General features: G+C 39.1%; 1 protein-coding gene across 1 annotated transcript; it reads right to left on the reverse strand.

The window, feature by feature from the left end:
• Positions 1–10839: 10839 nt before the first annotated feature.
• Positions 10840–12750, reverse strand: LOC112409644 (melanoma-associated antigen B5-like). The gene is given in 3 exon segments (XM_024759859.1): positions 10840–10907; positions 11759–12681; positions 12683–12750. Coding segments are annotated over 3 exon segments (1059 nt in total).
• Positions 12751–13742: the final 992 nt, after the last annotated feature.

The following is a 13742-nucleotide window of genomic DNA, read 5'->3' on the forward strand; positions in this document are numbered from 1 at the left end:
TCTTTATCCATTCATCTGTTGATGGACACTTAGGTTGCTTCCATGTCCTCGCTATCGTAAATAGAGCTGCAATGAACATTCTGGTACGTGACTCTTTTAGTTGCTGCACGTAGGATCTTTAGTTGCAGCATGTGAACTCTTAGTTGCGGCATGCATGTGGGATCTAGTTCCCTGAGCAGATATCGAACCCAGGCCCCCTGCATTGGGAGTTCAGAGTCTTAACCACTGGGCCACCAGGGAAGTCCCTGTAGACTTTTTTTAAAAAATAAAATTTATTTTATTTATTTATTTTTGGCTGTGTTGGGTCTTCATTGCTGCTCACAAGCTTTCTCTAGTTGCAACGAGCAGGCGCTACTCTTCGTTGCGGTGCATGGGCTTCTCACTGCAGTGGCTTCTCATTGCGGAGCACAAGCTCTAGGTGCGTGGGCTTCAGTAGTTGTGAGACATGGGCTCAGTAGTTGTGGCTCGCGGACTTAGTTGCTCCATGGCATGTGGGATCTTCCTGGACCAGGGCTCAAACCCGTGTCCCCTGCATTAGCAGGTGGATTCTTAACCACTGTGCCACCAGAGAAGCCCCCCTGTAGACTTTTTAATGATGGTCATTCTGACTGGTGAAGTGGTACTCAGATTAAAATTTTAACTCAGTTATAGGTAAGTATAATCATTTTAATCTACATAAGTATAATTTGTGCTCTATGTTTGGTATGGCTTGACAAAATAATGTTATATAATGTGATACTTTCATTTTGTAAAGAATAGTGTGGCATATTATTTTAAAGATTTTGTTGAGTTAAGAAATTTACTTAGTTTCCTTCAATTTAAGAATCCCCCTCCCCTCACTATATATAAGAATTTATGCTGGACCAACAGCAAATCAAAAAATGGATATCTCTTATTTGCAAAATGAATAACTCCCCATTTGTAAAAACTAAAAAAGAAAGAGTATTTTGAGAGTTTGAAAGACTGTTTAATAAGTATGATCACATGACTGGCAGGCAAAGGAGGAAATTTTAGTTTCTGTTTTATGCATTGGTCCAAAAGCATTCTTTGTTTCTCTAGAAGAAATTTTATACACCATTGGACCATATCATGAAGTAGTCACATTTAATTGTTTTTAAAAATCTTGCTATAATGTGTGCTATCCCTATAATACTTAAATGCCAAACTTTTAAATTTTCCAAATATTGCCTCAAGATCAGTATTGTATTCATGGATAGCAGGTGCCTTGGACCCATGCCGTATTTTAGCACTATGATTTAAATTTCAGTTTCCACAAACTTTTCATGCAGTGAGAGAAGCAATTGTACGTATTAATTCTCATGGGCCTTCTGTCAGTACTCACTATATACATTCTTTGTAAGAATGGGTATTACTATTTTATTATCTGACATGGAGCCCAACATGCTGAAATAGTTTATATATTTCCGTTTTTTGAAATCATTATTTTAAAATATTCTAACAATTAACATGTGTGACATTGTGGATAGGTTACTTTATTTACATAACCTGTCCTTGGTCACACTGTAGGTGTATCTATAGCTTTCCAAGGAAAATTAATGATTTCATCATTCTTTAGGCTATGCAATTTTAGATCCATTTTATAATATTAATGTCATTACCAATTCTGTGTGATATTTTGCAAACCACTTAGCTATGCATTTAAATTGTGTCTGTATGAAAAAAAATTTGCCTCACTAATTCAGAAATGTTAAAAGTAATGGAAAAACTAACTCACAGAAAACAATTTATGATCTTAGGAAAAAATGTACTTAAAAAGTACTATATGATTTAACAGTATTGTTGAAGAAAGTACTTGTTTTTAAACAATTTTTAGCTTTTAAAGGGTTAATTCATTGAGACCAGAATGCTGAGAAAACTAAAAATTAATCATTAAAGTCTTTACTATTAAGTTGTTTAACATCCTATTATATATACCCAATGATATTCAGCAACTTTTTTTTTCTTGAGCCAGTAGTATATAAGCCTTTCACCATTCTCACTTCAAACATGCAGAAGAAAATGTTTATATTATAAAAAACACTTCGCAATCATAGAACTTAAGATTGTTTCACCTTAAAAATAGGGGAATGGAGTAAATTCCGTGAAAATGGTGGAGTAGAGAATTCCAGAACACTATTCTGAAACAAAAACATCTAATAAACTGGCAAAAACTGTCAGAATAAACTTTATTAAAACTCTAAAAATTAATCATAGTTTTACAACAACTGAGGAGACTACTTAATTTAAAAAGGGAGCTGACTTAGACTGGAAGAATTAATATTGTTTTAATGGCCATACTACCTAAAGCAATCTACAGATTTAATGTGATCTCTATCAAATTACCCTTGACATTTTTCACAGAACTAGAACAAATAATCCTAAAATTTATATGGAACCATAAAAGACCCAGAATTGCCAAAGCAATCCTTAGGAAAGAGAATAAAGCAGGACACATAACCCTCCCAGGCTTCAGACAGTACTGCAAAGCTACAGTAATCAAAACAGTGTGGTATTGGTACAAAAACAGATATATGGATCAATGGAAGAGAACAGAGAGCCCAGAAATGAACCCACCCACCTATGTCAATTAATCTTCAACAAAAGAGGCAAAAATATACTATGGAGAAAAGACAGTCTCTTCAGTGAGTGGTGTTGGGAAAGCTGGACAGCTGCATGTAAATCAATGAAATTAGAACACACCCCCATACCATACCCAAAAATAAATTCAAAATGGCTTAATGACTTAAAGATAAGATATGACACCATAAGACTCCTAGAAGAGAACATAGGCAAAACATTCTGTGACATAGTCGTACCAATGTTTTCTTAGGTCAGTCTCCCAAGGCAATAGAAATAAAAGGAAAACTAAACAAATGGAACCTAATCAAACTTAGATGCTTTTGCACAGCAAAGGAAACGATAAACAAAACAAAAAGACAACATACGGACTTGGAGAAAATATTTGCAAATAATGCAACCAACAAAGGCTTAATTTCCAAAATATACGTACAGCTCATACAATTCAATAACATAAAACCAAAAAACCCAATCAGAAAATGGGCAGAAGACCTAAATAGACGTTTCTCCAAAGAAGACATACAGATGACCAATAGGCACATGAAAAGATGCTCAACATTGCTAATTATTAGAGAAATGCAAATCAAAACTACAATGAGGTACCACCTCACAGCAGTCAGAATGGCCACCATTAAAGAGTCTACAAATAACAGATGCTGGAGAGGGTGTGGAGAAAACGGAACTCTCCTACATTGTTGGTGGGAATGTGAATTGGTGCAGCCACATGGAAAACAGTATGGAGGTTCCTTAAAAAACTAAAAATAGAGTTGCCATATGATCTAGCAATCCCACTCCTGGGCATATATCCAGGGAAAACTCTAATTCAAAAAGGTACATGCACCCCGATGGTTATAGCAGCACTATTCACAATAGCCAAGACATGGAAACAACCTAAATGTCCATTGACAGGTGACTGGATAAAGAATATGTGGTACATATATACAATGGAATACTATTCAGCTGTAAAAAATGAAATAATGCCATTTGCAGCAACATGGATGCAACTAGAGATTATCATACTAAGTGAAATAAGTCAGAAAGAGAAAGACAAATACTATATGATATCACTTATATGTGGAATCTAAAATATAACCCAAATGAACTTATTTACAAAACAGACCCACAGACATAGAAAACAAACTTATGGTTACCAAAGGGGAAAGGGGGGTGAGGGAGGGATAAATTAGGAGTTTGGGATTAGCAGATACAAACTACTATATATAAAATAGATAAACAACAAGGTCCTACTGTATAGCACAGAGAACTATATTCAGTATCCTGTAATAAACCATAATGGAAAAGAATATGAAAAAGAATATATATATATGTATAACTGCATCATTTTGCTGTACACCAGGAAGTACAACATTGTACAACATTGTAAATCAACTATACTTCAATTTAAAAAATTGACCAGGAAAAAGAAAAGGCAAGGGAGCTGAATCTTGATAAGAGAACTTCATGGAATTTTCACCTACCTCTTACCTGGCTCCTCCAATGAGTACTGGCCTTAAGGAAGGGAGCCAGCTTTCCAGATATGGGTTCCTCATGCTAGAGAGAGCAAAACGGACCTGTTCTCAGGAAATTGTGGTTGTTTTGGCCTATCTAATGGCTCCCTGAAGGATGAGTTCAAAGGACTCCTTTTATTTCTCCAAACTCTAAACTTTCCCAGGGAGAAGGCATTTTTCTGTGCACTATTTGTCAAAAACATTTAAAGATAAGCCACTGATGCCTGAAGGATAACAGTTGGAACAAGTCTTAGGCAAACCAAAAAGCATGGGAAGAAAGGTTAAAGAGTGAGATGCTTTGGGGGAAAGGAGCTTTGAAAAGCTACCACATATTCCTGGGAATCTAGAAGATCATATGAATGCCCAGGACTAGTTAATGCTAAAAAATATACCTGAAAGGCCCTAATCTCTCACCTCAGGCTCACAGTTCGGCTCCGTGCAAGCAGAAGTATAGGCAAAGTTGTAAATTGCCCAACTGACTGTAGAAGGCATGCTCCAACACAAACATATAGAGCCCATCTGCAAAGAATGGAGGTGTTTTATATTTTTTATTCCAGGCATTAAGGAAATCTCTGTCAAATCACTAGCTGACCAATAACCTAATTGAACAGAGATGTCAGTGACCACTCATTACAAAGAACACATATCTTAAAAAGTTAGTTCAGAAAATTAATGAAGCAAACAAACAGAAACCACAGCAAGAAGCAAAACTAAGCCATGAATGGGGGAAGAATCTGATTTCAAAGTTGACATAATATTCAAAATGTCTAGTTTTCAAAAAAAATGAGGTATGCAATGAAAAGTATGGAAAAAAGGAAATTAATAGAAACTGTACAGGAAGAAACCCGTACATTGAACTTACTAGACAAAGAACTTAAATCAACTATTTAAATATTATCAAAGAGATAAGGGAAACCAGGAACAAGGAACTGTGAGAATTATGTCTCCCCAAATAAAGAATATAAACCAAGATTTAGAAATTATTAAAATGAACAAAATAGAAATTCTGGAGTTGAGAAGTACAATAACAGAAATAAAAAATACACTAGAGGGATTCAGTAGGGGATCTGAGCAGGCCAAAGAAAGACTCAATAAACCTGAAGATAGGTCAATTGAGATTATATAATCTCAGGAACAGAAAGAACAAAATAAGAAAAATGAACAGTGCCTAAAAGACCTGTAGAACATCATCAATTATGAAAGCATACATATAATAGGAGTCTCAGAGGAGAGAAAGGGGCAGAAAGAATAACTGAAGAAATAATAAAGTTATAGTTTCCTGTCTGACATGTGAGGAGCTTAGAAGTCGTCATTCCATCCTAACAGCAAATAAAAAACTAAAAAATCAATAAATTTTGTTAGGTCTGCCAGAGAGGTTAGACCACAGAGCAAACTGCTGCCCCTCTAATTGGAAAGGCAGATAGGTCAATACAGAGGATCAGAACTTACCAGAGCAGAAACCTCCATGGGAACCGTGCCAGGGTAGGAAAACCTGAACTGTAATGGAAAAATTTCTTGGCAGCTCATTGTGGAAAAGTCTGAGAGTTAAAACCTCTCTACAGGGACTTCCCTGGTGGTGCAGTAGATAAGAATACACCTGCCAATGCAGGGGACACGGGTTGAAGCCCTGATCCGGGAAGATCCCACATGCCATGGAGCAACTAAGCCTGTGGCCACAACTACTGAGGCTGCGCTCTAGAGCCTGCGTGCCACAACTACTGAGCCCGAGTGCCGCAGCTACTGAAGCCCATGTGCCTAAAGCCCGTGCTCCGCAACAAGAGAAGCCACCGCAAGCAGAAGCTCATGCACTGAAACGAAGAGTAGCCCCCACTTGCCGCAACTACCCGCATGCAGCAACAAAGATCCAACGCAGCCAAAAATAAATACAATTAAATCTTAAAAAAAAAAAAAAAAAAACCTCTCTACATTGTTGTGAATTTTACCTCCAGGAGCTCTACCAGATTGTCACAGTGAAGACTAGAAAAGAAATCCCTTTGGGTTTCCTGCAAAGGGAGGGAAAAGTAATCATTTGACATATGCCAGAGCATTCTTTTCGTAACAATGCCTCCCCTCAGAAGAAACTATATTATCAGACACTAATCTATTGGAGTTTTATCAGAGCCCAACTGATCTGGGAGAAATAAAATACCCAACTTTAGCCTTCTCTATCTTTCCATGTGGGACAAGGGAAATAAACAATTCCAGTTCCATGGAGCCATCCCGTCCAGTTTAAGAGGGGCGTGGCACTGAGAATCACTTGTGAACTTCGTAGCTAGTAGGTCAGAAGTACAGGTAGCAAACTGGGACTTGTGATTGGCATATGAAGTAGATTCAGTCATGTGGGACTGAATCTTTAACCTGGGGGATGTGATGCATTCTCCAGGTAGATAGTGTCAGAATTGAGTTAAATTTGTAGGGCAGCCAGTCACTGTCCACTGAGAATTGGAGAACTGCTTGGTAGTGTCAGAAAAACCCACACATCAAACTGGAGAAAATCAAAGATAAAGAGAAATTTTAAAAGAAGCCAGAGGAAAAACAACCTATCTGTAGAAGAGCAAAGATAAGAGTTACATCTGACTATTCCTCAGAAACCACACAAACAAGGAAAGAGTGGAGTGAAATATTTAAAGTGTTGAGAGGAAAAATAGAGGATTTCTCTGTCCTGCAAAATTATCCTTCAAAAGTGAAGAACAAATTAAGACTTTCTCAGACAAACAAAAATTGAGGGAATTTGTTGCTAGTAGATTGACCTTGAAAGAAATAAAAGAGGTCCTTCACAAAGAAGGAAAATGATGTAGAATCCATATAAAGAGAAGAGAATTAGAGAAAGAATAAATGAGAGTGAAAGAAAACTTATATTTTTCTTATTCATAATTGATCTAACAGATATCAGTTCAAAACAATAATTACAACCATGTATTTGATGATTATGGCCTATGTATAAGTGAAATGAATAATAGAAATAATACAAGGGACAGGAGGGAAAAATTAGGAATACTTTGTGATTATAAGCTACTTGCACTATCTGTAAAGTGATGTAGTGTTATTGCAAAGTGAACTTGGATTTGGTGTAAATGTATACTGAAAACACTAGGGCAACCACTGAAAAGAAATTTTAAAAAATAATTGATACGATAAAGGATAGAAAATGGAATCACATAAAATGCTCAACTAATATTTTCCAGTTTCATTGAGGTATGAATGACAAACATACATTTAAGGTGTGAAATGTGATGTTTTGATATACATGTACATTGTGAAATGATTCCCCCAATAAAGTTAATTAACATAAAAATCACAAAAGGTGGAAAAAGTATAAAACAAAAATAAGAGAAAAAAGGGCAGCAAATAGAAAACAGTAACAAATATGGTAGATATTAACCAATAAAGTTAATTAACATAAAAATCACAAAAGGTGGAAAAAGTATAAAACAAAAATAAGAGAAAAAAGGGCAGCAAATAGAAAACAGTAACAAATATGGTAGATATTAACCCATTCACATCAATAATTACTTTGAATATCAGCAGTCTAAAAACACCAATTAAAAGGCAGAAAAAAAAAAAGGCAGAGATTTTCAGCGTGGATCAAAAAACAAATCCCAACTATATGTTGTTTAGAGAAAGAAACCCATTTTAAATACAAAGATACACATAGATTAAAAGTAAAGGAATGAAGAGGGATATACCCTGCTAACATTAATCATAATAAAGTGGGAGTGGCTATATTGATTTCAGACAGAGCAGAGTTCAGGGCACAGAAAGTTATCAGGGATTAAGAAGGGAATTACATAATGATAAAGGTGTCAAATCTCTAAGAAGGCATAACAATCCTTAATGTGTATTTGCCTAATGAGAACATCAAAACGTGTGAGGCAAAAATTGATGGAACTGTAAGGAGAAATAGGTGAATCCAATATTATAGTTGGAGAATTCTGTGCCCCTCTATCAGAAATGGACAGAACCAGCAGGCAGAAAATCAGTAAGGACATAGTTGAACTCATCAACATCACTTATCAACTGGACATAAGTGACATCTATAGACTGCTTCATCCAACTGCAGAAGACACATACTTCTCAAGCTCACACGGAGCATTCACCAGTATAGACTACATTCTGGGCCATAAACTATATCTTCACAAATTTAAAAGACTAGAAATCACACAATTTCTGTCTCAGACAGTAATGGAATTAAACTAGAAATGAATAACAGATAACTGGAAAATCCCCAAACCATGGAGTTTAAACAAAACACTTCTAAACAACACATGAGTATAAGAAGAAATCTCAAGGGAAATTTGAAAAAAATATTTTGAACTAAATGAAATGAAAGTACAGCTTATCAAAAATTGTGCAGGTTTTTGTGTGGACATGAGATACAGGTGTAGCAATTACTTTGCAAACTGTGTTCAAATGTAATGGAAAAGGGCCCAGAATACCTATCTTACCTCTGCCAATGGAGAGTTTCTTTCTAGTTTATCCAGGATTCAAAAGTCATTTTGCCCTCCAAGCTTAAGTCTCTCAACTCTGAGACACACCATGTGAAGAGCTGGCCCTTGTTCCTCACTCCCACTTAACTCCACATGACATAGCTAAACTTAAACTTTAATCTGAAGAACTTGCAGTTTCCCAAATGGATGTACCTTGGAGCATTTAAACTTAACTCCCACTTCACTGCGTTTATCTGGACCTCAACTCCCTCACTCTCTTTAATTGTCTCTCTGGTTTACCATATATCTTACCATCTTCCTTGTAAGATTACTGCTGCTAGACACAAAGATCCTAGCATCCCCAGAAATAACACAATGTATTCCAAAGAGCAGATGCCCAATTAATGTTAAGGGAATAAATAAGCCAGGGAGCATATTATCTAATTTATTAAGATTTAATTTCTCCTAAATTCTTAAGCTAAACAAATCCAGGTATGTGTCATTTAATTTTTACTGAATAACAGACTAAAGATAAGGAAGAGATGAATTGGTAATCTTTTACTTTATTTTGCTCTATTTCTTGATGCCAACAATTTTACTACTGACTTATTTCACTTTTCTAAAGTAACACCTATTCCAATGCCATGTTACCCTATTCTAGATCAAAAATAAGAGTGAATGTTTCCCAATTTGATTCACAAAATATAAAAACTCCTTGCAAACTTGATACACAGCAGTAAATGTATAAACAAGTGATTCACAAACTTATACTCAGAAGCTATTTAAACCATCTATTAATAGAGACGACATTTGAAAAATAATGAAAAGAGAGACAAAGAGACAGAGATACAGAGAGACAATGAGAAAAAGAAATGAAAATCTCCAAATAACCACATAAACAGGAAAATAAAGATGATACACATCCATGGTGAAGGAAGTGATCTCCAGGGAGTTGGGATGCTCTAAGTCAGGGAGACAGCAGGGGATAGGGGCTGTCTGCTCCACTGAGAGCAGAGTGTAGCCCTTAGAGGAGCCGCAGAGAAGAGCTGGTCAGCAGGTCAGGTTCCAGAGTTGGAAGAAGGACACACTGGGGAAGTCCCGGGAGAAGGCTGCTGTAATGGTAGAAAGAACTGGAGCTGGACAAAATACCAGCTTCTAGACAGTTAGCTCTCAGTAAGATCCTAGGAAAATGAAACCCAGGGACAATCCCCAAATATTGATTTATTCTCATGTTTACTCTTCCCTTTAGTAGGCCTGCTTTTAGCACTTTGGCTACAAGTGCCTTTTTATTGCTTGAGGTATTTTGGAATAGTGCAAAGAAAAGTGAATTAGGAGACAGGTCTGCCTCAGGCTGGGAGCAGTGTAACAGTGTGGCCTCTAGACAAATTCAGACCAGGGGTCTATTCCCAGCTCTGCTAATAACCAGTCTTGTGAACTTGAAAAAATTGTGAGTTCTTCATCTGCCAAGTTTGGTAAGCCCTATCTTATAAGACTGTTGCAATGTATGTACTATATATACCACATGGCAAGAGGACTAGCAAATATCACCCACTGTTTAAAGAATAGCAGTTATTAATATTATTTTGATCTCAGATTATCAAAATTCACCTCCCTTGGAATTTTTTTTTAATCCAGAAAATTTCAAACAATATACAATATTCTTAAAAAAAGAACACTGAATCGACCAAAAATTCTCTCTAGTTGGTGAAACTAACGTTCCCAATTAGAGTGTTTATCATTTAATTCAGATGTGGAGTTGTTTTCCCCAGCTGGATGCAGCTCAAGCTCCTAGATTGGTGTCAAAGAACAAGTCCTACCATCCCTTCCAGGTGCCCTTCCATCCAAACCACCTCTGTTTTCATTCATTATACCCTCGTCTAAAAGCTATCCCTCACTTGAGAGTTTGCCAAATTATACGCAAGATAACCTAATTAAAATGCCTTTATAATGGAGCAGACTCTAGCTCTCTCAGTTTGGGGCAAAGAGTCTCAGCACAGTGGTTTCTTGGCGTCTCACCTAAGGGGACATCCCCGTTATTTTTCAGAAACTCCCTGGAGACAATGTGTGTAGAGCACCTAGTTTGCACAATCTGTGCTAGAACAAGAGCAAAGGACACCTTCCTTTCCTGCCCCAGGTGGAGATTTTTCTATGGTTTACCCACAATCCCAAAGTAACTTGTAGCAGCAGTTTTCCATTATAGACCGAATGTTTGTGTCCCCGCAAAATTCATATGTTGAAGCCCTAACCACCGCCCCCACCCCCACCCCGCCTCCATACGATGGTATTTGGAGGTGAAATCTTGGGGAAGTAATTAGGTTTAGATGAAGTCATGAGGACGGGGCACCCATGATGCAATTAGTGGTCTTAGAAGAAGAGCGAGAGAGACCAGAACTCACTCTCTCTGCCATGTGAGGACAGAGAGAAGGTTGCTGTCTGCAAGCCAGGAAGAGAGCTCTCACAAGGAATGTGAACTTCCCAACTTCCATAGAGAAAAATAAATGGCTGTTGTTTAAGCCACCCAGTCTGTGGTATTGTTATAGCAACCTGAGCAGACTAATAGAGGGTTTTTTCTGTCAACTCTGAAGCATACTGTTGGAGGGTTTGGCCTCTACTCACCACTTCCAGGACCTCAACTAGCCCACCACACAATGGAAATGAAAATTACATTCCACTGAGGACTTGCAGTTTCCTAAAGTCCCAAACTGCCTTGCTCAGGAAATTTACACTTAACTGCTATCATAAGGAACACCCTCTCCTCACCCATTCTTTTTACTTTACCTATAGGTCATAGAGAATATTCCAGTATCTTAATCATATGAGTGCAACTCACAGGCTCTAAAATTCTATGAGTAGAGGCTGGATTTTCTTTCTTAGCATCCCCGGTACTAACACTGAACCTTCCAAAGAGCAGATACTCAATGTTTGGTGAATAAAAGAGCCAGTAAACACAAGGTGTAATTTATTAAGATTTAATTTCTCTTTCTTGAAGAAGCTAAGAAACTCAGAGTATAAATCAATTATTTTTACAAAGCTAAAGATTAAAAGGAACAAGGAAAACTAAGATTGATCATGTTTTACTTTTTTTTCTATTCCATTATCCTAACTTTTACTGTGGGATTCTTTCACATTTCCAAGAATATAATCCCTATTGTGATGTTATATTTTCTTGTCTGGGGGATAAAAAACCTCAGACTTCAACAGGGGTGGGAAGATATTGCTGGGCATGGCCCTGGAAGGTGCACTGACTGGCAGTAGTGTCAGCCCTGGCTGCATCCATGGCTCTGGCTTTCTCTTCTAAATCTCGCGAAGCTTCTTTGTAATAAGATGGAAAGGCGCTGGGAACTGTGTCATTGACCTTTGCCAAAAATTCCAGGACTTTCACCTTGCTGGTTTCAGCGCGGGCTCTCGGGCCCCACAGGAACTCATAGCACAGAGGATCACTGTTGGGCACCTGACGGTACTCCAGGTACTTCAGCCTCACTAAATCTTTGGTGATGAGCTTCCTGGGCTCCCCAGAGATGAAATGTTTCCTTCCAGCATACACTCGCATCATACTCAGGAATTTCCAGATGTCTTCCGCAGTGGCACAGTTGCCCTTCATGAAGATCATACCCAGGAGATTCATCAGGAGACCAGTCTTGGGTAACCCCCTTCCACCACGCACCCTCCCATTGTTGGGAAGTTTCAATTTGCTGACAAGATCATAGCAGTGACTGGTTGAGTCGACTTCCTTCACATCTACTGCAAAGACTATCTCAGTGCGCTCAGAGGCTCTCTTGAGAATCTCAGCAAATCGGTCGTGGTAGCTTTGGTGGACAATCTTCAGCATATCTTCCTTCATAATGGGCTGTTTCATTTTATACTTGTACAGAAGGAACTGCTGCTCCGACAACCCAGCTTTCCTGGTTAACAAGACAGTTCCCCAGCTCTCAGTGAAGGATGGGACCTCATAGGCGCTTGCCCTATCCTCATGTTGGCTGTTGGAAGCTTCATCAGATATCGTGTAAGAAACGCCTGCAGAAGTAGTGGTAGTTGGTGCTCTTTGAGGCTCCTGGGCAGTGCTACATGACCCAGCAGTTGGCAGACTTTGGGTGATGCCTCCACACTGAGGAGAGGAGGTGGTAGTGGACTCCTCTTCTGCTGCTGCTATGGCCTGGGCACCCCCACAACTCGGTCTCATCTCCGGCCTGGTGGCGTTCATCACCAGCATGGGCCTTACTCTTCTGACTCTGAGGCATGGTCAAGGACAGCAGGAAGGAGTATAGACAGGAGGTCAGAGGATGTGGACACCTGGAGGGAGGAGAATAAGATGCTATTAGCACCTTCAGTGGGGAGATTCCTCCCTGGCTTTAACCAAGGCCACCTCTGCAGGGTCCTTGAGGGCACTGCTCTAGGCCCCCTCAAGGCTTCTGTTTTGGTCACCCTGTCCCCTGAGAACCCTGTGGAGGATGTTAGAACCTTAGACTGCAGCCTGCCAGCCCTGCCTGGGGTGTACTGGAATAACAGCCGGGGCTGCCAGTCGGAAGCCTCTGTTGTGGGATGTGACAGTCTTCTCAGTTTACAGTCAGGATCATCGTGTCAACTGTTGGCAAGTCCAGGGCCCCCTCTATTCTGGTGCTTTGAAGTTGACACCTCAAACCAAATCCAACACTTCCCTGAGACCCCAGAGGAGGAAGTAAAGGGGTTCCTTATCCCCTCTCTCTGTCAGGTGTCACCCAACTGAGAGCTGTGTGGAGCCCTCTCTGTCATGGGCTGCTTGGGTGCTCAGTTGTCGTTCAGGATACTCACCTGTTCTCTAGGTAGTACCTGGTACACCTCCCTTCTGCTGACTGGTGGCTGCAATTCATACTAACTTTATACTCTTCTCTCTTACATTTGATGTAAATAAGTGAGGGTGATCCTCAGCCTGACAGCCCTGCCCTGAACCTTCAAGTTCTGAATGCAAAGGTGGGGTCTAGATTTTTTGTTATCTATTCAATGATTGGTGATCCCTTCAGTCTTTCCCTTCCTTTGACCCTTGGCATAGTCTGGGACTTCTCTCTTCCTGCCAGCGTCTCCTGAGACACGCCCCACCCCAGGAGGATATGAGGGTTCCCCCAGTTGCCAGTGGTCTCCAAGGCTGAGAATAGGAGATGGATTCTCTTACACCCTAGGTGTGGGTGTTCCCCCCAGACAACTAAACTACTGGAAAGATCTGGAAATCCTCCTACTGTGGGAGAAAAACTATCCC

The sequence above is a fragment of the Neophocaena asiaeorientalis genome, unplaced genomic scaffold (genome assembly GCF_003031525.2).
Source record: "Neophocaena asiaeorientalis asiaeorientalis breed wild unplaced genomic scaffold, Neophocaena_asiaeorientalis_V1.1 scaffold809, whole genome shotgun sequence".
NCBI classification, from domain to species: Eukaryota; Metazoa; Chordata; class Mammalia; order Artiodactyla; family Phocoenidae; genus Neophocaena; species Neophocaena asiaeorientalis.